At 34.9% G+C, this 27,243-nt stretch overlaps 1 protein-coding gene across 1 annotated transcript in view; it reads left to right on the top strand.

Annotated features, from left to right (window-relative positions):
• The window catches only part of cers6 (ceramide synthase 6), a 56,417-nt gene that overhangs the window by 10,450 nt on the left and 18,724 nt on the right, over positions 1 to 27,243 (top strand). Inside the window, exons 2-6 of the mRNA XM_088931305.1 lie at positions 6,793 to 6,898; positions 7,992 to 8,122; positions 13,337 to 13,394; positions 21,461 to 21,511; positions 22,749 to 22,841. Coding sequence (XP_088787431.1) covers positions 6,793 to 6,898; positions 7,992 to 8,122; positions 13,337 to 13,394; positions 21,461 to 21,511; positions 22,749 to 22,841 — 439 coding nt within the window. The remainder of the gene's footprint in view (positions 1 to 6,792; positions 6,899 to 7,991; positions 8,123 to 13,336; positions 13,395 to 21,460; positions 21,512 to 22,748; positions 22,842 to 27,243) is intronic.

Genomic DNA, 27,243 nt, shown 5'->3' with positions numbered 1-27,243 from the left:
TTTTTTTATTGTCAACTTCCTTGCTAACTAAAATATTAAGTATTAAAGAAAAATCTTAGACATGCTAAGATAATATTAGACTGTAACAGGAAAAATGTTGGAGAGACAAATCCAATATCCTACTGTACAGTACAATATTATGTCTACATAGCTCCCTAGCACCTGGAGCATTTTAAAAAATTAAAACCAGCATCAAACTTGTGACTCTGAACTTCTTTACCAAAGGGGCAGATATAATTGTTTCTTCATTCTTACCTGATGAACCCCCTTTTGCAATGTGCAGTGCTATTTTTGTGGATATATTGTCAATGTTAATGATAGGGTTCCCTAATAATGATTCCCTTTAATCTCTTGCTTATTTATAACCTGTATTATCATATTAATAACACTTTATTTTTGAAAGTGACTTGCATGGCAGAAAATCCCAACGTGCCCAAATTAATACAGCAGATCAAAAGTCTAAAAGTGAGTCTTTAAAACAGGATTTGAAAAGGCTGCCTGATTTCTAAGAACTGGTGAGGACTTGGAAATGATTCAGATCACTGATGCAGTAAGGACTGCTCAAGCTCTTAAGTGTCCAACAGTATTTTGAATTTTATTCGCAGACAGCCTCTAAAAGAAAGCTAAAATTAAAGAGCTGATACATGTTCATGCATTTTAGTATAGCCACAAAGAACTGGACTGGGAGATTCTGGTACCTTATGGACTGTGAAGTTTGGCCTTTTTTTTCTTTGGTCATTTTGTATTGAATCTGAAATTATTTTTCCGCAGATTTGTACTTCACTGCATCAGAAATTCATTACAGTGAAAACAAGCATTTTGAACAATTGCATGGATACGCGCTCCTTTTCTTAGTAAATGCCACGAGCAAAATACATTCGTATTAAAGACAACTACAAATGCAAAACCAAGGTTTCAGTATTCCTAATGTCAACTCGAAGGGCATTGCAAAGGTGAAGACCATGACAGCTGAAGACTCTGATCACTAGAGCTTATGACCTTAGAGACCGGTTCACTCCTCTAATTAAAAATGGTCAGAGCCCATGAAGGACTTTACAGTTTATTGTAGCTACTGTACTATCAGTTTGACAATTCAACAGAAACAATGGAATGACAAGGGCATTGGGACAACATGTCCAGAAGGATGTGTGTTGAATTCTCAATAAAGTGTACTAGGAGCAGGAGGCACCTCTTTAGACAGAGGTTGCTAGGAGTCTGGAACAAGTTCTTTGTAGCAGATACCCTGGGATTCTTTAAGAAATGGCTGGATGAGATCCTTGAATGACTGACTCTTAACAACCAAACAAACCAGACTGACCGAAAGGCTTCTCTGTTTTGCAATCTTTTTGTGGTGTTAAATAATGTAGCTACTCCATTCTATACAAGCTGAAGCATATTAAGTTTTTTGTAGGCATAACATCTCATAGGGAAATCTAGTAGTCAAGCAAAGAGGTCACACAAAGAAGGGCTATCACCTCTACATCCTGTTTTATGAGGGAAATCATCGAGTTCAACAATTTTTCAAATGATATTTTTCAAATGCTGTTCTCATTAAAGAAATTGAGATTGAAATCAAAAGAAAGCTCAGGTTCAGAATGATAGGCACATTCCGTACATGAATTGATGATAAAATAAGAGTTAGCATCAAAGATTTTCCTGACATGTCTGGGTTTTTCTAATCTTAGTTTAAATCTCTGTTTTAATATAAATTCTGTATTGCCTAAGATTATCCTTAGACAATTTATGTCTGTCTAAGATTGAAATTAAGTTAAACTCTCTTTTGGAGAACTTAATGCCATGTCTTCTTGAAGATTGAATGATTTCTAATTTTGTTAACCATTAGCACGTGAATCTAAATCAAGATAGAAGTTCCTTATAATATCACCAAATGTATAGATTGCACAAAAAGGGGATCCAGAATTCACAGAGAGGTATTACAAACTCAAGAAATTCTGTTGAATCCATTACTCTAATAAGGTTTGTATTACCGTGTACTCCAATACAAATATAAAATATGTGTTTAATGTTTTATATTTAGTACTGTATATACTGTACAGTAGCAGTACAGTACAGTAGCAGGGATTCATGGTTGGGAGAAAAGCACTGTTTTGTATTAAATTACATAAGGATCTGTGTGAGTACAGTCTCATGTTTTGTATTTTTGCAGCCTTGACTGGTCCTTGTAGATATTAAATTCTCATTCTATTCACTTTATTGTAAACATGAAAAACTGTAGGTTTTTCTTGAAAACATTAGCTTTGTTTGTTCTGTTATGTCTTATGTCGTACATTGCAGTTTTTTTATAATTCTTGACATTTTGGCTGGCTGACTGTTTGTAATTATCTGAGAATTAAGATTATTTTGCTTAGGAAGTGAAAACATTCCCCATTTGTATTCCTGGATTTATTTTTCTATCAGTGCATCTTACCCATATCTAAACAGAGCCCAATTTGATAAGGGTGCATTGATCCTGTATTAAATTAAATGTAATTGTTGTATTAGATTTACTGTCTTAAAGATGTCTGTTACTACAATCTTGAATTTGTGAAATATTGGTGCGTTTCTTCAAAAAACAATAAGCTTCTCTGTTACAGCCAAATCAACAACATTTTGGGGATTTTTTTGGAAAACTGGATTTTATTTTTACAAGACAGTATTATGTAATCCAAATATTGGCTCATGTTTCAGGGGACGTGGGTATCAAATATAAATAAACTACAGAAATGCATTTCAAGTACTTAGTTTACATCTTTACATTAAACCCAATTCTCATACAGTGTATTACAGGTTATATTAAACATTTCATAAAGCATGTTCCGAATATATGTTATGGAAGGAACATGAATTAAGACATAGTTTTGGCATGGTGTCTGAAAGCCCTTTATGTCGAGTGAGATTTGTGTATGCTGTGTGATTTTAGTTTACAGAAATGTACAGATTTTCCTTATAACCCTTTCACTCAATCTTGCAATGGTCAATAAAAACATTTTTTTTCTTAATTTTAATCCTACTCTACCAAAAAACAATGTTCGAGTTGTAAAAAACGGCACTACTGAATTTTGTCCAGAGCAAGCCAACCTCATCATGTGTAAGGTCCATTAAGGTATTATTTTCTTAGCCTTGGCGCAGGTTACTCTAGTAACTTGCTTACTGTGAAGTAAAAAATATACCATAACATTTTTAGTCAGTATCCTTGTCCTTCTTTTCCCCTTAATAAGAATCCATCGTTTAAAAAGCTGTTTATTCAGAATTAGTTTTCAAAATTAAGACCAAAGAGGAGAAAGGGAAAAACAATATTGATCTTTCTTTATTGTATTAAGAAATTATCTAACCCTTTGTTGGATGGAGGTTAATTATTCTATGTTGTACTGTTGTAGAGATAATTCCATAAAATAGTTGTTAATTACAATATTTAACAATATCAATCTCATGATCAGTTCTTTAGAATGTGGTATATACAGCTTAAAATGACATACTCTATGCTGTTCAATCCAGTATGTCCTTTGTATGGATTCTAAAAAACAGTTTAAATGGTCATTCAGTTTTGAAGGTTTCTTAAAATATTTATTGTACTTTTTTCACCTTATTTCACAGTCTGTAGCATCTTAAGTCTATATCTCCAGTGTAGGGTAGAATGTGGTATATGTGGTATACCACATATACCACATTCTAATACAGTACATGCTTCTAATACAAAGGAAAATACTCCTTTGGACCAAAAATTACAAAAAGAAAGCTAAAATTGGGTTCAATTCTGGATTCTGGATACAGTATGTTAAAATTCTGTCAAGACGATTTCTTAAGAAATGTCTACCTTCTATTCTTTTTTAAAATGACAATGATGTGGCAGATAGTAGATCTATATGAGTGTTACTTAAAATTATAATTATATATATTATATGTCAAGCTGTTTTTCAAAACTGATGTTCTCATGCTTTGTATACTGTAGTGTGAAAGGTTACATTTTAAGTCTGTAGGTTCAACGTCTCTGATTCAGAAAGAGCAAGTAATTCTAAGTGTGAAAAACTCTGGTTTTAGACGCTCAAGGCTAGTATGATTTTCTATGCTGACCTATATAGCTGCATAATAGCTTAAAAATGTAAATCCACATACTGACCTGATTTCTTTTCACACAGTTAAAGCTGGAATCCATCTTTGTAATCTGCTAAGGCAAATGCTTCTAATACAAATGTGAGACAAACCTGGAGGCTTACCTTTTTCCTTTGTCGGAAGACCTAGTACATCTCAGAGTGGTGTTATTTTTTATTCATGTTTGCTTAAGGCATAAATTAACACTTACCCTATGATTTCTATTAAGATCTGTAGCAGGATGTCTCTATTAAAGTAACATACAAAATATTAATTACATTAATTGTTAATTTACAACATTAATATTTATTTAAAGATTTTGTTAATTAAGAAATTGCTTTTAGTCCAACATTGACAGAAAATGTAAACCCTCAGATGTGGATTAGAAGGCAATTAATAAGTATTTATTTTAATGAATAATCATTGTTGACATTCTTTAATGGAGTGTACATAAGGCATCCTACTGTATATACATTTTATTACGCCTGATGTCAGTGGTGGGATGTAATAACAAGTACCAGGAGCTTCTCCCAGGACTTTTTTCTTAACTCTTACTGCCCACCTTCACTTCAGTGAAGGCATAATATACATGTAAGGTAATGTCAGATAAAAAGGGCATTCTAAACATGACAAGCCTCTAAGTACCTTTGGGGAAGTGTTTTTTGCACTTGCTGTATTAGTAAATCATACGTGTAACATTGGCTGGGTGACCACTAAAACTGTGAAGCACTGGATATGCAGTTCTATCTGTTTTATTTGCTAAGCAACCTCAGATATCTTTCTTACCAGAAGACATGGGAGAACTCCTGCTGTAGTTCAGAGTTGTGCTGAACATACCTGTATGGAGATACAGTATAGACTTTTTAGATAGGAGCTGATAAAACTTAGGTTAGGTATAGTATTTAGGATACAAATACATTTTATAAGGCCAGAATAATATCCAGATGTACTATTTTCCTACCATTTAATCATGTTTCTTCTGTTTTAATGTAATGAATCCAATTCAGAGTTTTGAAGACCTTTGAAGATCTAAATACATGTTTCCAAGATTCTTGCTGTCTTTCATTGCATGCAGTTCCGCTATCTGTGTGGTCCTCTTCTGTAAGACTATGCTAGGCACATTAAAAATCCATGGAGGCCATTTCTGAAATTCCTGCTCACCTAGCATGTTTCCAGCTGTGCACAGTACTGCAGTTTCCTTCAAAATCAGTATGCGGTACAGTATGCAATCTGCTTTTCTCATATGCTCAGCATCTGTTTTCATTGTACACCTTTCTAAATTTGTTCATCTCAGATAACAATAATCAAGAAACAATAATTCTTCATAGCCTCTTCATTCTGTTGATCTATATATTATTAACAGATCGAATTCCTTGATGATTCTGTACATGTATTTTAGCTGCTTCAAACAGCTATGCTGCTTTCTTAGCATATGTTTGTGTTGTAGGATCTTACAAAACCAAGCTGATCATTGAATAAACATTTTCTCTCGTGTCATTAGTTTCTGCCACTTAAGTGTAATGTTTCTCACTTAATTGCAGTCATAAGGTTTTTATGAAATGGTAAAAAGCAAACTGTGTTATACTTAAGCGTACTTTATACTTTAGGCAGATCTATTACTCATCATATTCAAAGTATAAGAAGGATGTTATAAAATAAATCTTTTGTCATACTTATTATTTTCATTCTGCTCCTCAGTGTTTTTACCAGGATTAATTTGAGTTCATTTTAGCAAAGGAGACAAGGGTAACATTATTAATTTATGTGCACCTGCAGTGAAGTAATATCAGCTGATACATTTGCCATAATGGAAATTAATCTCGTTAAAATAGTTAAATATCTCTTTAATTATTCTTATTAATTTGCTTTATATTATATATTTATATTCTAAATATATTCTGAAAACTTGATTATGTCACATTTCAAAATAATAACTAATTAATGTTCAAATTTAAACCACTAATGTGCATCTTGATAGTGTTTGTCAATTTCTGAGATTGCATGCAGAGAGAAAAGTACTGTATAGTTGTACTTAATCAGCTGTATGTTCAGGCTATTTTTCAAAATGCTGCAAATAATTTTCTTTGCTCTCTAAATTGATGCATCCTGAAAGTTATAAAAGAACCGATTTCATGAATTATTCTTTTCCTTTGCTTATTAATTAGAATCTCTCCGTTAATCATACTGAAAAAGATGTGTGATGCTAATGTATGAATTCTAATTTTCTAACCTTTTCCAGTTATACCTAATGATCCATATCACATTAATGTTTTTAATCTTTATAAATACCAAGCCTGGGAATCCTCATTTTATTTTCTTAAGATATCTTCCTTCTACTTGTATTCTAAACTTAAGATTTTTCAACATAATACAACAGCTGCATTACCTTCAATCTAGTGAAATGTCTGAAGAAAAGTGCTGAAATGCTTATTTGATGGAGAAAATGGATTATCCTAGCAGAGAGTGACTAATGTGATTAATGTTAAATTCCCTCACCCTTTCTGTTCTGTTTCTGACAAAAATGCTATATGTCAGACCCACATTAAATACTTTGTAAGAAAAATCACACACCTGTTAGGATAAAATAAAATGCAGTAAATTAAAAAGGAACGGGTGTGTTGCCAGCCTATCATAAACACCAACAATAACTCGATAAAAGATTCTTAATAGGTGTATGTTATAGGTGTATATTTTCTTTTTCAGATTTATTGCAAGACCATGTGCCTTAGGTCTTAAAATACAAGCAAATGGACCACAAAAAGCCCAGCCCAATGCTATTCTTGAGAAGGTGTTCACTGCAATTACAAAGGTGAGTAAACACTTGTCATTTAGAATAGCAATTTACCCATGAATGTTAAACAAAGTTTAGGTTTGATAGTAAACATCTGCCTGAAAACTCTATGGACTTTCGGCTATAGGCTACAACTTTTTAAATTTTCACGAAAGCCACTGGTATTTACTTTGATTTTGAATCTAAAATGCTTAAGATGACCCAGTTAAGTCAGTTGTGTGCTCCAGTATTGTGACTTAGTGCAATTAAGTACAATTAAAAGTATTTAATTGTGTCATAAAATGTCATACAAAAACCTAGTGACACACTGTAAAGCTTCTCAGTGTACTGTAGACGTGTGAGACTTGACACATTCTAGTAAGGACTATGCCAGTCTGTGAACTTTGGTTGAAGCCTTTAGCTCCTACTGGATAAAGAAGTAAGATTGCACCTAACCATGCAAAAGTGACCTTTTAGATACATCCAAGTATACAGACCCTGGGAGAATTTTGAGCTGCGAGCTCTGAATTTTTTTTCTTGCATTTTGCTAGTACTGAAGTGAAATATGAATTATGTCTTCCAAATTAAATTAGCACAAAGAAGACTGTGTAATTTTAACAAATTATATTACTTAAATGCATGAATAAAGCTACAGATTTCAACACTGGTGGGCAATTGAAACGAGAATTCTCAAAAATGCAGCTTGTACCAAAAAAAGGAAGAGTATCAATTCCATGCAGTCATGTAAAATTGCAAAGAAGAAAATATCCAGAGGGCAAGAATAAAAACATGTTTTTCTTAATTGTTTTAATATTCTTGAAACTCCTCAGCTCAAGTTTCTTTTTGGGAGACCAACTGCCATCTGTCACTGGATATTTCCATGGCCATGTGGTTTGGGAGGCCTAGCTTTTACAGTACTTCATTTCTTTTCATTATTAATATTTCCTAAATTCAAATGTTTCACGGTGCACTCTGCACGCTACATTTAAATACTGTACAAGCCATTAATAACACTATTCTAGGCTGAACATGTTGTGCCCTGTCATAAAATGAATCCTGCCCCCCTCCAACAAAAACACTACAACTATTTTCTGAACTCCTGAGCTTTTTCATTGTGTTTTCATTGGTTCAGCATCCTGATGAGAAGAGACTAGAGGGCCTGTCCAAGCAACTAGACTGGGATGTGCGCACCATCCAGCGCTGGTTTCGACAGCGTAGGAACCAAGAGAAGCCCAGTACACTCACTAGATTCTGTGAGAGCATGTAAGGAGATATTTTTTCTGTTAAAATTATATTGCCATTTATATTTCATTCAATTGCTGGGACCACTTTTGTAATCACTGACGTGTGAGGCATTTCAACACACAACAAATCCTGAGGGGACAGCAGACAATTCACATTTATTAAGGATATTTTTTGATGCTGTCAAGAATAATTAAGTAACAGATGAATGTTTTATTATCTGTTAAGAGCCCACGGTGTACAAGAGTGTGGACATCAGTTTGCAGTGATTCAATATTGTGGTATTAGGATTAATTAATTGCTGTGTATGCCTTCCCTTTTTTAATATGGTTGAGAATCCCCTTGTGCTGCTACAGTAAATGGATTGATCCATTACAATCACTACAGCAGTTAAAAACTATATTTCCAGACCTGAACACATTATTTCACACGCAACATTGTGCAGGAATGATAGCTTTCGTTGATAGAATAAAGCGGTTTTGTCCACTTGCTGAGATGTAAAAAATAGTTCAGAGAACATTCAATATCATGGACAGCTGAAATCTTGAAAATGGTGCTGCATCTTACTCAAAACCTCTGCGGTTGTTAATGTGCTCCTTACCTACTGAGAATTTATATATTTTTTTAGATTCTGTCAGCAGTATATATTGTTTCTTAAATTATGTCGACCTTTAAACAAAATGATGTGTCTATCTAAAGTGCAAACAAGCTGCTCAGTCCTTCATTCTGTATGACTTACCAGAAACAAGCCTGCCACATACTGTATAATGCAAATGAATCTTCTTCCCCCTTTTGTATTATTTATAGTAATAACCTGTTGTGTTATAAATAGCAGAACATATATTATGTAGAACAGAAAATCAAAATAGACTTTCAAATATTTAGCATTTTCTCCACTTTAATCCTCAGCCAATTAGGGTTGAAATTAAACTGAGCTTTCATCTGATATTGCTGAATTTGACATACAGGGTCATTAGGCAGGTTTATTTGTGTTTCAGAAATGATTTTTGTTTACCCAGATCTTTTGTATTTCAAGTTGCTACAGGCAGTAGGCGCCTGTCAGACTCTAAACATATCTTATACTCAGCAGCTGGCTTGAAAACAAGGAAAGCTTATAAGGATGGAATGTTTCTCTAATTTGTATCCCAGAAGGTCTTCATTCTGTCAAAGACTTACAGTCAAAATTACTCAGGTGACAGTGAGAAAGGATCATTAATTTCTCAGGCCCATTTCTGTGTAGAGAATTGGAGTTAGTCCTTTATAGGAAGAAACATTCAAGGATGTACAAATTTAGTGCATTCATTGTAGACTTAATTTAGACAGTTTGGGTTTGATTAATAAAGAGTATTATTAGAAAAAGTAAAAGGATTCTTGCTGAAGCTGTCATAAAGCACAACCTACCACAAAAGCACATTTTGGTATTGATTTACTGAACATAAACATTATCATAAAAATATTAACTTTTGTTCTATGAAATTTGGTTTTTAAAAATACTTGAAATGACTATCTTGGCTATTCCTTTTACATTTTTTTATAGTTACTGTAGTTATCTTAAGCTCTTTACTCCTTTACTCTTTAAACTGCTTTTAGAATTTGAACATGATTCCAGCCTTGATGAAATTCTTTCCCACACATTATATGAAAATATGTACAAACCTGCATCAGATAAACTTATTCTCTAATGAATTAAGTTTAACTAAAAGTAGTTTGTTAATCTGTGTTTTACTGGCAGCCTGCTGGCACCCTTCTCTACGTTTGTTGGTGTTCATGATTGGCTGAGGTTTACTTAATCGTCCAAGCAAGTTCTAGTTAAACATGTTCTGGAGAATTAAATAATTTCAGATAAAGGTGTTTCAATACTTATATCTACAACTTTGTAGAACTACAAATGAACAGTATTGCAGTAATGGGACTGGCTTTGGGACCTTAAAACACTATACCAACCACGAGGTTCAATGCCTCTGGAGTGAAGCGTGCAGTACATGACTATTAAGATAACATTTAATAGAAAATGACATTAAGCAATGTTTTTAAATATTCTGAGTGGTGTGTAAAATGGTAAATAGCCAGTATGATGAAATGGAAAAGGTTGTTAGTCCTGTAGACTTTTATAGTGCCAGGCATTTTTGAAACTATTACCTCACTTCCATTTCCTTATTAAACCAGTATGAAATAATTTTTCTCTTGTATTATTTGTGGAAATGTGGAAGCCATCATTTTCTGTACACAATTATTTATGTGTAGGTGAATGAAATGTCATATATAGGATCACTTATCCTGACTCCTGAAGCTTAAGACATTAGAAACTCCTTAAATGAGCCAAAGAATGAAATGCATAAATGCATTATATACTGTACTCATGTATGAAAAATCAATAGAACCAAAAGGGCTTTAACTTTAAATATTAATCGCAAAATGAAATAATCTTTCAAAACGTTCATACTGAAGGTGTTTAACACCAGCTGTGGTTCATATTAAACACAGTTGCCAATGCATGCAAAGGCATTATCGAATGCAGTGTCTGAAGCCCAACCTTCCTTTATGTAGACAGGCTTGCAGTGACTCGCCTGTCCCTGTCTCTGCAGCTGAAAGAATTCCTCTGTTGGATTTAATAGGGAGGTGTGGGCTTGTGGTTATGGTAGTTAAGGGGGAGGGGGGTTCACTAAGATAACATTAAGAATATTGGAAAAGAATGGCCTATGATACATCATTGGAGAATATGATATATAACCCTAAGAAGGGTTACAACGACAAAACACACAGCCCCCACTCTTACACTGATTACTTCAATTACTAGCAAAAAGACTTTGGAAGGAAAGTAACATTGACAAAGTCCTTACTGGAAACATGCATCTTTGTAATACATCTGGAAGAGAAACTGATTGTAATTCAATTGATCAGATTGGAGTTACTTATTTTAAAGTTTTTATTGGAAGTTTGTTCAGAATTTTTCAAATGCCGTGTTGTGTACTATACTGACATTTCTGTTCCAATTTTAAATGAATTCCAGCATTATATTCTATTTTATATTAGAACTTTGTTTCATGTTTAAAACCACTGGATCTCTCAAAGGAGATCTTGTAAATGTAGGCATACCAGTGTGTATTTGGAGGGGGTGGATTGTGTGTTTGCTACAAAGAGGTTACACCCTTTTGCATAGAATATAGAGCCTCTTAATCATGTATTAACACTGTGTATTTTTCAAAATGCATGCACCCTACATTTTAAATTGTCCAGTTGCTGTGCAACAGTGTTGGCATATCTGTAGGTAAACAATCCTGCCTTTCTGTGTTTGCAGTTAATCAAACAGAAGGTACAGAACAAAGGCCAAAACCAATCGGTAAATGCTATACAGTAGCCAAAAATGTATTTATTCCTCTACATTTTAAAATTAATCAGGATAGATCCCTTGAATGTGTTGTTTGTACATCTTTTTTTATCTCATTGTTTTAGCATGTTAGCCTTTAAAACTGTTGGATTTCTAATACTGAAGATTAATTATTTTGAATATGTTTGTGAATAAAGTAACAATAAATAAAGCTTGATTAATTTGATTTAGGGCATAGCTTTAAACTCCTGCACCTTTCATTATGCAAGGATCCAGATGATAGATGCTTAGCTATCTGGAATAGCTAAATGACGTCTTACATTTTTTTATTATTGCAGTATCTTCATTGTTTTATGCCTCTTTTTTGTTTTATTATTTTACACATTAAGTAAGACTACACTTTCAGTGTTACACAAATCAGTAGTTTGATGGTCTACTGATTGATAGATAGATCAATCAGTTAGATAGAACTGATTGATAGATAGAACATTCAACCTTTGAGCAGCTTTAAAGAGCATATACTGTACCAGGCAGCTAAAAATAATTACAGGACAGCTTCACACGAGGGAACATTTCTGAGATCTTCTTGTGTCAGATTGTGGTCATTCTATTTGAGGCTTTTATGAAAGAATATGCATTTTCCTGTCAGTACGTGTTACTCTCAAGTCATGGTAGTTACAGTGGATTCTGTTCATAAACGTTACCCAGCACAGCTCATTACAGATCCATCTTTCTGGTGGATGTTTCCTTCGATGTTTATTTTTATTTTACTCAGAAATGGCAGAAAAAATGGCATCCTAAGCTTTAATTCATGTCAAATAGGGGCTATAATGCTTTTGGGCATAACAGCTGAGAAATATTTCATGTACTGTATATATGCACACTAGACATGCATTTGGATTATTCTGATTAATCTGTAATTTCTTGTGTCTCTATGGATTTCTGCCCCTGTATTCTCTTATTGACCTATCCTTAAAATTCACATGCTGTATATATCTGATGCATAAAGTACTTTATCTACAGGCCTCTTCAGTGATGTATGGGGATCTGCACACAAATAAGATATGACCGGGTAATTGTTTACTGAGTTATTACAAGAGACGTGTATCTGAATAGAGAAATAAAATGTTATATACTTGTGCGAAAAGGAGATGCTTTTATTTTCTTGTTTAAAGCTTTTACTCTTGACCTTTTTTAATTTCTGGCCACACAATCTTCCTTCCTATTTTAGACTGACATTTGTGTGTATTGTAACAGTGTGAACTACTATGCAATACTTTCCTATTACATAGTACTCTCATCAGTCTGTAATATTTAAATATGATAAATGGTGTTTGTAAAACCCCAAAACAAAAGAAAAAAGAGCATGCTTTCCACAGTCGCATTGGAAAAACAATGCTTGTTGGTTTGCTTTAATACCCTTTGACAGTGCCTTAATGGTACTTCATAGATCATTTCTGTTATTCATTTGACCTATATTGCATTTTTTATTTTTTAATAAAACTTTTTGCTGATTAATTTTTGAAATAAAAGAAAATACATCATGTACTGTAACACAATCTCATTCTGTGAACATAATAGAGGTTGCGTAAACACTGTGGTCTTTAAACAGAATATTTTCCTGTGTGTTTGCTGCAAACCCATGGATGACAAAGACCATGAGTTATCCAGGAATGCTCCAGGAGTGCTTGGGGAGATATTGATTATACTGTATAATAATAGCTTTTTTTCTTTATTTATTGGTTCATCACCCAAAAAGAATTTTATCTTTAATATGTACCATATGTGCCTTTGGGTCATAAAATCCAGAATTTCCATATTATTGCCATTAATTGCACAGTTTAGGGATGTCATTAACACAGCAGATCTGCCTAATTAATGTCTTAATTCTTTTGTATTTGCCCCAGGTGGAGATTTACATTTTACCTGTACATATTTACGTATGGAGTGCGATTTCTTAAAAAGGTAAGGAAACAAACGCATTATTCCCAAATTAATACTTGAAGGAGATGGAGCTATGCTGCCAAGCATAATGTGCAAAAGTAGACATTTGTGTTCTTGTTGTGGACTTTAAATGCCTTGTTGTTTCAGAGCAAACTGTCCATATGTTTTGTACACAGCTCTACACAGCTCAATCATTTATGTGAAGACTTACGAATTGCTAATTTAAATATTATTAATCATGTTTTGATGACTGTGAAGGAAGTACTGGATTTTTTAAATGTTCAGGGGCCTTACTCACATTCATCCATAATCAGCAAACTGCTTATTCCTAGTAAGGGTCACAGCAAATGGAACCTATTCTGGTACTATAGGGTGCAAGGCTGTAACCTTACTCTCACATTCCTTTCAGTATTCAAAATATGAATCTATATTGATTTGCATCAGCTTTACAATTTAAATACATGCTAAACATGTTGTCATCTGATAGTTAAGTCATTCTGTTCCATGTGGCACTCTTCTTATTATATTTACCTATATAATAACAATTTAGAATTTCTTATTATGTTTATCAATTTGTAGGGAAGTAAATATTGAATGTTGGGGTAGCAAGCCATCCTATAGTCAAAACTTTTGCTTAATGTAAAAATTCAAGTACAGTAAGGTACATTGGTGCTACAGTACTTCAGTACAGTATAGTTCAGTACAGTAGCCTCATCAGGTGGGTCTTCAAGAGGCTTTAGGAGGTGATTAAAGACAAGGCAGTTTTGATGCTTCAAGTTAACTGGTTCCATCACTTGAGGTGACAGGAAAATCAGACGATTCGAGAAGCAGGAGAGTGAACGGTCCACTAAGTAACCAGCAGAAAGCAGAAGATAAGAGGACATCAGGGACTAAATTAAGAAATGAGGGCCTGGAGAGGGCAGAGAGTATAAAGAGAGGACTTTGAGTCGGATATGAGCACAGATTGGTATCTTGAGAGGAGGGTTCAAAGGAAGAGATGTGTGAGAGAAAGGTGGATGCATGCACACAAAGGGGCTAGACGGCCTCTTCTCTTTTGTAACCTTCCTTATGTTCATGTGAGGCACAGAAAATAACAAGTGAGGTACAGAATTTAAGAGCTGGAGATTGGGTTGGTAATTCCAGCTAAATAGTTCTGCAATATTTTAGTTCCAGAGAGAACAAGGATTTGGAATTTATGAGAAGAAAGTTATAGCATTCAAACATTGGTGTAACTAAGTAAAAGGTGTCATATCTACTAGAACCCCAGCATGGGGAATTCAATGCTTTTCAATGATAGAAGGACATCTTGAAAAAAATGTTGGAGATATTTTACTAAAGATTCTGTAAGATGTAGAAGGAGAGCATGAGAAAATTGATAGTGTCCTCTACTCAGGATGTGCTTCGCTCAAAATGTTGTCATTATTTATCACTATAATATTTTGTCATAATGTAGATGATAATTAAAATATTATGAGAAATGTGTCTGAACAGTTTTCAGTTCTTCTTTTATTTGGATAAATGTTCAGAAGCGTCCATCCTCTGGTGTAAAATAACTGCCTATTTGCAATCCATGGACTTTATTTTCTCAGTTTTGACCAAATAATCTTCATACTGTAGGTCTAATGTAGTAGAAACCTTTAAACCAATTCAAACTAATAAATTATATTTTTAACTAAGGTATGGGTGGGAAGACAGAAACTCAATTCCCCTTCACCTCTGGTGCTCTAACGTGAAATTATCTATTACAAAAAGATAGTCCGCCTGATGAGAGTCCGCCCTCTCATTTTCATTCATCTGCAAGACGAATGAATGTAATTGTAATGAACACCACAAGCAGTTTTTCACCATATCAGCAGCTTGTTTATTCCAGTGGAACCAACAGTCCTAGTGGAGAGCCCTGAATATTGAATGTTGCTGATGTACCTTTTTCTGGTGTTAGATCCATCTCCAGCAGAATTTATTTCTCTGCGTCTCGTATTTCAAACCCCTGGCCTGCAGCAGCCTCCAGGATTGACCCCTCGAGCTTTGACTTATTCCATTATCTCCCCGCTGTCTTCCCCCATTCAACCCCAGCCACACGTTTTCTTTAATCTTCTCCATTCCAAAGATATTTACTGCCATCAAATATTGTTTGTCTGAAGTTGCCAAATTCGCAATAACTTCAATTCCTTCTCTTCCCCTTCCTGCTGATACCTTCACTTCTGTAGCAACTGAGGCAAAGCCACCACCATCCTTCACTGGCCCAGTATGCCTGCATTGGTTTCCAGTTGGTTTCACAGGCCCAGTATGCCTGCATTCATTTTCCAATTGATATTGAATTGCTTCCGTATTACACTGCCACCCTGATCCCGTCTTCACTCTGTAGCTACTGGATGTCCTTTCTTTTCTTTTTTTTCTGCTTGTTTAATTCACTTTTCCTTCCTCTCCTGTCATCTGTAAACATCTTCCATCTGCAGCCTCTGACCCTGAGTCACTAGACTTTTTGATTGCTCCCTTTGCTTCTCCTCCTTTCTCTACATGTCACAGTATCACCATGAGGGCTGCTACTTTCCGAATGTTGTAGAAAGAAGCATTTGATAATCGACTTGTCAGGTCCTCACAACTCTGCTATTCGGAGCATTAACCCCCTTATTCCCAGCTTGTATTTTTCATGTCACTATGCCACCGAATATATCATCCTCTTCATTAAGATTGCAGGACCTGGCACAAGGCTTTTCGCAGCTGATGTCTACAGTGGTGTCAAAACCATGTTTCTGAATTCCAAATTTCGGTGTCTCTTTGGTCTGCGTTTTACTGTGAGGTTCGCTTAATCTTTGGCTGCAGGAGCAGCCCAGTCACTTTCAACAACCTATCGGAAGCCCTCTACTGGAGTCTGATAAATAATTACAAGTTTCCCTTTTTCCTTCAACTCGTTGACAATTTCCTTACAATCAATTTTCCCTGTGTTCCCCCTGCAAGAGTCAAGTCCACCTTGATATTCATTTCTTCAAACAATGGGTAACCATGTTGCTAGGGATGGACTTCTGCTAGGGATGGACTTCTGGCCCCTCTACAGAATTTAATGGAATCATTCTGGATTCAGAATTGCTCATTGTACCAAACACTGTGCTTGCTCTGTCGCTGCTCTATTTTTATGAAATGCCCTTCCTGCAACGCTTTGAGAGGCAGATTATTTAACTGTTTTAAAATATGACCCTAAAACACATCTTTTAATTAAGACTTGTCCTTGATTGTTACAGTTTTTCTTGTTTTTCATCATTTGTTCAGCATCCAGCAGGTTAAGAAAGCTGTTACTGTAAATTTAAATTTAAATTTGCATTATTGAAATTCAAAATTATTATTATTCCTTGCGAACCAGTCCTAAAAAAAAAACCCCAGCTTCTGATCTCTTCCAGTGAGATCTTGTTGATCTCATGTCTCTCTCAATGAGTAAGTTCTTGTTGTGTCTCATTGTTGATTTCTCTTTCCCCTCCATTAGATTTGAACAAAATCTAGATTTGACACCTGAAGAAGGCTCCACGGCTGAAACGTTGTGTTCTCTTTCTTCTTTTTTTCAGCATGGAATAAACCTATTACTTGTTCCTTTAAAATCTAGATTTGCCACCCCATACTCTTCCGGTCATTTGTTTAAAAAAGGTCCAGCTTCCACAGTGGCCTGTTAAAGCTTTCCTAATTCTCCCCATCAAACCACTCAATGCAGGTCTTTAGAGACATGCCACACCTACTGTACATCAAAACCAATACTGATACTGTATCCAGGCATTTCACCAACTTTCTGTTTAACCACTTGGAGTGGAACTGCCAAACTATTTAGGTCTTTTGTCTGTGTGGTTTATTTTCTCCTCACGTACAGTAGTTTTGGTCCCACTCTTCTCTGTATCTAATGGTTCTTTGAGACAGTTGTCACAATTTCATTTCTTTTTGTTTTCTTTTCTTAATTCTACATTGTTGCCTTTGGGTTTCACTTGACACTTTTGTAAGCTCTAATTTCCCTGGTCTATGGCCAGGTGTTTGCATCTCTTCCGGTTGGGTTAAGCAAAAACTAACATCTCAATAAACTTTCTTAACATTCAGTTTAGTTGGGTGTTGTGTTAACAGCACTCTGGACGTTTTCCTCAACCACTGCTGCTCTTTGTTATTCCATATGTATTTCATTATTTTGTGTGATGAGAATATTTTTAACTTTTATTGTAGAAACTCCATAAAATATTATTCAGACATTTTTGAAACCCTTTACATTTCACCACCATTTAAGCCAGATGTTGTGTTAACAAAATACCCAGATTAATGATGTCCAGATGATGAAAAATAGGACATGTTGCATGTAAAAGATCCTCTCATTTTACAACCTGTATGACAGAAATTCATAAAGCATGGCTGCTTTCATGCCTCTTTTTTTCTTGCTGGTGCTTTCAAGTTTCTTATATTTTCTATTTAATAGATGCAAAGAAATTAGTAAGTGAGTTACCAGTTAACAAGTGATTCCCTTTCCTTTTTTGACAGTGCATGAACATACAGTAGTTTTTAAAAAAATATCCCTTTACTGTATTGGTTTGCCTTCTGATAAATGATGGATTTGTGCTTTCCTGCAGTATGCTATCAATATATCTTTCTCAAATATCTCTGTCTAGTCTTTAATCAAATAAACTACCATGAAAACAAGACAATAATAAATCAAATTAAAGAAAAATACATTTGATTGGCATAATGCATCTGTTGGTTAAGCCAGGTCCAACATAATGTTTTTTTCAGGGTCATAAATACTGGTGTTTGCTAATACAATATTGGATTTACTCAGAACTGTTTTTTGTGTGACTAAGCTCGTGGGCAGTATCTGCTATTTCCTGCATTTGTTGTTTTTTACTTGCTACTACAGAGGTCTAAGAGTAAATCTATTGCAAACCACCTACCCTGCTGTATTATTGGCAATTCACTTTATATTTCTAGTAGGACTGGAGCCATGTGTTCGCCTGGGAAGTATTTGTTTTCCTTAAACCAAAATAAACAAAGAACTTCTGTTCACTTGGTTTAATTACAGTTGGAGTTTTGACATCTGTCAAGTGCTGAAGACAATGATGAGTTACACGTTCTTGGTGTCAGATAGCTGCTTGCACCATCCGTTCTGAAAAATAAGGAATGGCTATAATGAAGCAGCTCAAACATTTTTAATGGCATGCTCACTTACTTCACCTGTGTCCTTATTAATAAAATTTATTTTTTTTCTGTTTCAATTATACAAATTACACGATGATGCCCAGCCTCCAAATAATTTGGCTCACTAGACTGCATTTTTAAATACTGGTTTTACCCTGTGAATCTCCAAGATTTTGTTATGTACTGCCGTGTTGGCCTCTGAGGTACAGAAACTGCTTGAAGCAATATACTAACATACTGTATTTTAGGTCCCTCTTGTGGCAAGAACTACAAACTAGGGCTATTTTCTGAAAGGTTTCAAAGTAGTGCTGACGTGTGTGCATGACTTTAGATAAATGTGATTCCAAAGTTCTTCTTGTTGCTGATAAATATATGATATTTTAATGATGACATCAAGCTGTTGCTCAGCTTCAACATAAACTAAATAATGCTTGGTTAAACACCTGCATTGCAAATTTATATAGTATTAATAGGGGGCATCATGCAAGTCAGGATTTGTAGTGCCATTTTTCAAACTGAAAACTCTTTTTATGCATCTTTTGCACAGTATCTATGAAACTTTACACAGCCACAATAAAATGTACAGTATATACTATTACTACAGATCTAAGCTGTGATAATACACTATATCATAAAGAGGCCTTATGTATAAGAAAATTTGTTTTATCTAAAATATTAAACACATTCTATATTTTATTAAATAATCCATTTAATATATTATCATGATTTCTGCTTTTTCTTGTTCCTGTACCTTTTGTGTCCAAACCTTAAACCATCGTGTGCATCTAGTCCATTGTATAGTATGAATTGTTGTAAATTACCTATATTGAAACATTTTTAAGGGTGCACACACAGTGAGGTTACACTATATTTCTTGAAACTATTTATGACACCATGATCTTGAAATTCATTTATGAATTTTACTTTTATTTCTTTAGTTCTAATTCCAAATGTGTGAACTATTTGGAATTATAATCAAAAGATGTACACTAATATGCTATAAAATAGTTTGAAATTTAATGCTGGTTCTATGGTTATACTATGTAATGCCTTTTATAATGTAAAGTACTTGAAATTTGTTTTAAAAACCTGATATTGCAACATATTATTTACTGTAGGTTTGGGATCTGACTGTCTTTGTAAGAATGTCTGTAAAATTTTAATTCTTCATTATAGTGTTCTATAGGTGTTTGAGTATTTGAAATATTTGAGGTGTCTATATTACATTTAAATTTAGTTGCAAAATTCAGTTTTATTCTGTATTCTATTGATGCCATGTTGTGTGCCAAGTAGCTACATTTTTGGCTTCTTAGATGTAGCTGCAGTCATAGACCATTCATAAATAATTAAACATTTGTGGGTTTTGTGTTTATTTTTTTTAAATGTCAAGAACCGAGATATGAAGATAATCTATGGGCATATCTCTTGTTTTAAAAGCTGCATTTGCGCTGATTATGGGATATATTTTGAAATTTGATTTTTAATTCCTGCATGTATAGTGATGGTTCACCAGTAAAATTTAAACACAACAACTTCGATATGGTCTAAACATTTTGGTTATAACACCAAAATATATACTGGTGGAATCCAGTTAAATGTTTCTATACCAATCCATTCTGAAAGCAAAACATTTTTTATTTTGTTTTTAAAGTGTGCAATTGCTGTACTTGTAAGGCAGCTGCTACTTGAACTTAGAGTTGCCATGGGTATTTGTTGTCTTTCAAGGATCTTTAACATTGATTCTCGATTCGTTGTTAAGCAACGGGCTGTTAAGACGAAACTGTTGATTTGGTTATCAACAGCTCAAGCCACTCAAGAAAAAAAGGTTTAAAAATAATTGTATTTTCCTTATCGATTTAAAGTTCAATTAATTTCTTTATTACCAGACAAGGTACACAGCCAAGAATACACTGCATATATACTGAGTGTACATTTAACAGTCATTTTATTTCTTTTGTTTGGCTTGTGTTTCAGCCAAAGAATCCTTTTATGAACATCTGACAGAATGAAAGCAGTGCCCATCAGCTCACAGTAGTAAAAGCAGAAGCTCTTTCAACAAGCTTTTAAAAGTAGCAGCCTGGTCAGTATTTTGACCTTTCCTTACAACACCCTTTAACAGCTATGGTGTTCAAAACAGAATCTGCTTTCCCAATCTGAAACATTTGACATTATCCCCATAATGGTCAAGTCAGAATTCATATTACCAAACAACTTGAAAAGGGTGAAGCATTTTAAACTCCAGTCATGTGGCATTAAATGCTTGAAGACTTGAAAATAGATTTTATACGTTTGCTAAATGAATTCCCTTGTAAACTGAGAAACTAATCTGACCACCTTTTTCGTTTGTTTATCGTAAAGCTTTGTTCTATATAATGATGAGCTCCTAACACTCAATCTGTGTCCATGGCTACACAAACTAACTTGTCACTCACAGATCTTCAGTAACTTAAAGACCATTATTTTCTAGTAAAAAAAAAACAAGAAGGTAGCATAAATGTGAAAGTCTGTACACATATAATACGCATACAGTATAACTAATTTAGAATAGTTAATAAACACTGTTAATTAATACTGTATACACAATTTTCTTGTTTAATATTAAAGAAAAACTATTGTTAAATTTGTAGTATTGGGCCTGAAATGAACTCCTTGTCCTTACAGGCATTGTGAAAATTTGCATTCAAATTACTTTTATTTAGATTAGATAGAATGTGGATTATAAAAAAGGAAATTACCTTTATGTTTGTTTTTTTATATTTTTCTTAAATCTTCAACTTTTATGAAGACTAGAGGACTGAAAATAAATAGATTATTAACATTCTTTAAGGAATGAATTTGAATGACAAAGTTTAAATAAATCACTGTTACTCCCCACAAAGTTTGTACGAATCATTTGTCAAACATTCTGACTTTTTTTTTTGTTTCTTATAAAGACGTCCTGGCTTTGGAACACCAGAGAATCTTGGTACAACTACCCTTATCAGGTAATTATCAGATTATTTCTGCAAATATTGGTCCAAATTATGGCATCATCAGCGAATCCTCATATGCTCTAATTAGAGTTAAAGAAACTGTTATGAGTAGCTTCCTGTTATGTATTATGATCTTATGACATTTCGAATCACTTACAAAAAGATAGTAAGTGTATCCATCCTCTGGTGGCTGAAAAATAAGAACTGATATACTATGATATTTCATTCTGTTTCAAAAAACAAAGATTCCTGTCGTGAGATTCTGAGACTCCTGTCTAAGAGTCTGGAACAGTCTGTACAATATCCAATTTTGTACAGTACAGACACTTAACTATGTGCTTCTCACAACTGCTTTGGAATTCACAAGAAGATTGCATTGTTAAGACCTGTAACTTCCCACACAAGCCTGTGTATAAGTACATACAGACATTTACAAAAGAGTTCATTAGCTTCTATTTCACCTGATGTTGTTCATTTTCCCAATTAATTTAAGGAATTATATCACAATCCTAGCCAGCGACTGAAGGGTTCGAGCAATGAGCACACAGTACTTTTTTGTTTTGGTGCATCTGCACAAAGGGATTATAGCCGTAGAGTTTTTAGTTTGGCAGCACTCAGCAGCTAGTAAGTTCTTTGCACAGGGAACAGCCCACACGCAAGCACACCAACTCAAAAGAGGAGAATTCCCTGGTTCCACCTGCTTCCATATAAGCATCCTACTCACACGTACCACACACTCGCCTACAAAATGACCATAAACAGACTGGGAGTCAAAGACAACACAAGGGCAACACTGTAGGACAGCTTTGAAAGCGGAAAAAATTCAACAGCAACTAATTAGCCACTAGGGTTAAGGTGTCCAGAATAATACCCTTCCCAGTATCCTCAGCAGCTGCCCAGCATAGTTCCTGGGTCCACTGTTGTAGCTCTGACAGAACAGTACCAGAGTAGGGTGTAAATGCTCCTGCTCATTGAACAAGCACACTCAGTGAGGCAAAACTATAACACCAATGGTGTTTTAATAATAGTCTGATCCTTGTGTAACAAACTTTCATGTATCTTTCAATTACAGTTACATGTATTTTCATTTCTTTGCATTAGCTCAGGACTCCCAGTCCTTGTCCTTGTAACCCCTGGGAATTTATTTTCATCCCAGGTGGACACAGAGGTTTAATTGCTTTCTCTAGTAGATTTTTTTGTTTAAATGTTGTGGGTCATTCCTAACAGTTCTTGTTTTCTTTATTCACAGCCTCTCACAGCTGACCTTCACTACTACTACATAGTGGAGCTGTCTTTCTATTTGTCATTATTGTTTTCCCAGTTTACGGATATTAGAAGGAAGGTAAGACGCCTATTGATTACAGTACCATGAATGCCAATTATTCAACTTGATTTGTAAATCCCTGAGTGAGCAGTATTTAATTTTGAACTAATCGTTCATTTTCAGAATATCCAGCAGAGATGCAGGAAGTGACAGTCTGTTGCACATAGGTATTTTAAATTATTACAATTTAACGACAGCCAGATAAAAAAATAAAGCATTTATTTTTCATCACCCCTTCCATTGAAAAAGTCCCAAAGCACTTCACAGAATACACAAAAGAATGAGAGCATAAAAAGCATTAAAACAGAGACTAGGAATACCAGTGGATGGATTCCATTTAAAAATGCCTTGATGTGTTTTAACAATGTATACCAGAATATCTTTTCCGAGGGCCAGAGTAAGATATATACAATGGCACTTATCATGGTTGCATGCAATAAAAATATTCCAGATGCAACTTCTCTGATTTGCTTGTCCTAAGTTCAGCCTATTCATTGCTGTTTGCATACAGTACTTGCTCGTCTGGTACTAAGGACCTACTTCATCCATCACTGAATTGCAGCTCCCGCTATCATGATGCATAGCAGCCATTAAGTGTCAGCAGCCCAAGTACACAACATACCTGATGGATAGGTTAGAAACTGCTAGACCAATCGAATTAAAGGGAAATTCTAGGGAGGACAGATTTTACCAGCCTAGGGTGGAATTTCACAAAGGACACCATGGTTAACATCTCTACTCTCATGAAAAGTGCTGTGGGATCTTTGATAGCCGAGTAATCAAAGTCTTAGTTTCACATATTGTCTAAAGGATTGCACTTCCTACAGCTCAGTTATCCAGTTACTGTAGCAACGGTTTGATAATTCTGACCCAGAGGACAAAGCGCCACATACTGATCCCCCAATGTTGGGTGCAGCAAAACCTAATTTTCTCTGGAAGTGCGAGTACTGATCTGCCCCAACCTTGCCCAGCTTCTGAAATGTGACAGGATTGTGTCTGAAGGTAATAATCCTGCTTCCTACGAAGTTGTAGCACTGCCCTATCTTAGTCTTGGTCCTGCAACTTTACAACACAGGACTCATCTCTGCCACCTTTACCACCTTTAAAGCATTATGAGTGTTTTGATTCTTTAATAAACCTAGGAAGGGATTTCCATACACATTGAGCCATAGTATTTAAACTTGCCCTTCCATGAGGTGTAACTTTGCCATGGGTACATACAGAAGGCCATTTTTGGTAGAGCACAGGTTATGATTTCTGGAAAGTAAGCAGTGTGATCTTGTAGCATATTCAAAAAAGAACTGATAACCAATGAAGAGATGCTAAAATTAGTTCAGTGGTTATGCTTTTTTCACAAAGTTAAAACCCCTGAAGCACTATGTTAAATATATTTCCTCCTTTTGTGTAGAAACAGCAGCAAACAGAGCATTATAGTAATCCTTAATGAAATGAAAGCATCTACCGGTTTCTCCACATCAACCATAGACAAAAAGGTGTGAAGCAAGCAGTGCTTTGCAAATGATTAAATAACACTACAGATTTTCCTCAAAGGAGTCAGATCCAACCCCTTGGTTTGTAACATCAGAAGTTGAAAACAGTCTCAGAACTATAACTAGTCTGAACTTGCTGTCTGTGCTGAACTGATTCATAGACCCAGTAATATCACTTCAGCTACAATTTAATTGCAAAACTATTTACTGTGTTCTGGTTTGAAAGTTCACTAGACAGATATTAAGAACAGAAATAATTAAAGAAACATCAGGTTCACTATTTAGATAGATTTGCATTGTCATCAACGTAGATGTGAAGTACATGCTATTACTGTTAATTATTTTACCCAGTAGTTTGGGGGTATTGAATAGGACGGTACCCCAAAAGAGATCCCTGAGGTTCACCTCAGTAAGAGTGCTAAACGGTAACAACATTCATGACCACTAAAACTAAAAAATCTGTTTCTTCTGACAATTAAGACAAAAATCAGAAACAGGATGGATTTCAGCCTTATTTATATATCTATACTGTATATCTTATAATTATATCTTGGATGGGCTTTGCAGATATTATTGATAACGTCTATATAAGCATTGCATTAAAATGTCAATGTTGAACATCCTACAGTATATCAAGAATAGGCCTACTGCCTCGTTTTTGCATTGGCATATAGTCTTTTGGGTGACACAGTTGTTTGCATGAGTCCTCAGTCTCATTGTTCATTACTTAAAGTACAATACTTATCTTTTTATAAAAAGAGCCTTTATGTATCTGAAATAATGCATCAATGAAATAAAGTGATTTTCAAAATTCATCCATTTTATGGATGGAGCCTGCCTATTCCTTCACACATGTCAAATTATCATATGATCATATGATGATATACGTTCCAGATAGGGAAGACAAATTACCGTACCTTCAGCACATGTGCTTCCCTATAAGTGGACATGCATATGAACACCTGATGTATATACCAAAGAGACAGTTCCTTTTCACATTTCTTGACAGTACCTCAATCTCTGCTATCAATTAACTTTTCTGATTGCCCTCATAATGATGTAGTTCTGACAGCAGTGGAGGTGGGATGTTCCTAATAGTTTGACCTTTTAGTATATATCTGCAATTTGTGTGCTGTATGTACTGCAGTAATATAAAATCTCTGATTCCAAGAGATTACGTTCTGATAAGTACATACTGTATTTCTTCTGAACAGCCTTGAAGGACAGAATAATAGGGGCAGGCCTTTTCTCAGTATTCTTAATCATGTCGAAATTTCACTCATTTGCTTTTATTCCATGGGAAATTGTTTTACAGGAATTCTGTGCCATAGTAATTCCATGCGGAAAACCCAAAGCAGATAAGCAGTTAAATTTGCACAACAGTCTTACTCTGTGAGCATCTGCTCATCTGTAATTCTCAGACCTTCAAAGCCCAAGTCCTGAGAGTAGACATATGGCCATCTAGGCCTCTATGCAGTTCCTGAGAAAGATAATGGAATAAATCAAAATCCCCATGTGAATATTTTCTTTAAATATCCTGTTCATGCTTTTGAATAAATTATTTTCAGATTCTCATGTGTCTTTAATGTTGCATATTATAACAATTATTCCTTAGCATGCATGACTGTTCTGCACAGTGTTAATACCCAACATAAGATTTTTTTCTTAAATAGCATTATTGGCACATACAGTAATGAGTTCAAATCAGAACAATGAAGAAAATAAATACGGATTGCCTTCAATCCATATGATGACATTTAAATTACATTAACATCTCAGAAAAGAAGTATGTTAATTGTGTTCAGCATCCATACTGTATAGTCATGATGCTTAAAAAAAAACATGGATGTGATTGGCCACACTTTAAATAAGGTGGCGCGTGAGGCCTGAGCTCATTAAAACTTGCAATGAACTAAAGGCTGGAGGGTAAGGAGTCTTCATTCACCAAAACCCACTCTGGAGACCAAGACTGCTCTTCAACACCCCACTACCAACTAACACCATGCACACTTCTTATATTCTGTGCAAAGCCATGTGAGAATGTGGTTTTCTGACCCTACACCAGTTATATAACAATTAACTATTTCCTTAAAGAGCTCTAGGGGAAGGTCAGCTGTAACTTCAGCAAGCCTGCCAGTATGGAGTTTTAAACAAACGTCCGAGAGGAGGTCAACACCTAGTCTTGCCCACTTCCACCTCCCTACGTATAAATATTGTGCTTCTTGCTCACTCCCTTGCACTTTTTATTTCAACTTCTCTCTCTCCATCCCATTTCTGCCTCTGCAGCATTAAACAGAGCTGAGGTTTATTAAACAAAGGGGGTTGTGTCAGCCCTGTTCTCATGGACAGGTTTTTGTTCTCCTCAGCCAGGTGAGTTGCCCCGGTAAACCTCACGATTTGAATTACACCTCTTCTCTCTACTCTCTACTCTCTCTCTGCTTCTAAAACCATACAGTCATGGGTGCTATCTTTTCAAAATTACTGCGAGTGCTCATCATAAAATTTATTCATATTAAAGGGGAACAGCGGTTCCAATTTTTCAGACGATTATTAAATGTTGGCTACAAAATAAATCAATTGACGGTATTGCAATATTCTACCAATATTGAATTAAGTGTAAAATCTTGTACTTTGTAAAAGTACTGTATGGTTGCCTATTGTTGCAGGCAGACAGAAACCGCTTGTTTTGCCAAGGGCAAGAGTGAGAGTTCAATTGTGACGTGAAAGCAGCCCTTCCTGCTCACTAGTTGCTGTAAGCAAATGAGAAACATGGTCTCCTAACAACATTAATCGTTATGAGTGTATTCTAGTTGGTTGGCAGATTGCTATTTTTTTGCAATACTTAAAAGTATGTCGCCTTGTATGTGTCGGTTTCATAGAAATATTTACTATTAATAGTGTAGCAAAGTTTGCTTGGTCTAAATGATCAC

The sequence above is a fragment of the Atractosteus spatula genome, chromosome 13 (assembly GCF_055471065.1).
Source record: "Atractosteus spatula isolate fAtrSpa1 chromosome 13, fAtrSpa1.hap1, whole genome shotgun sequence".
Classification (NCBI taxonomy): domain Eukaryota; kingdom Metazoa; phylum Chordata; class Actinopteri; order Semionotiformes; family Lepisosteidae; genus Atractosteus; species Atractosteus spatula.
The sequence above is the reverse complement of the archived record's forward strand: the minus strand, read 5'-3'. Positions and strand labels throughout refer to the sequence as shown.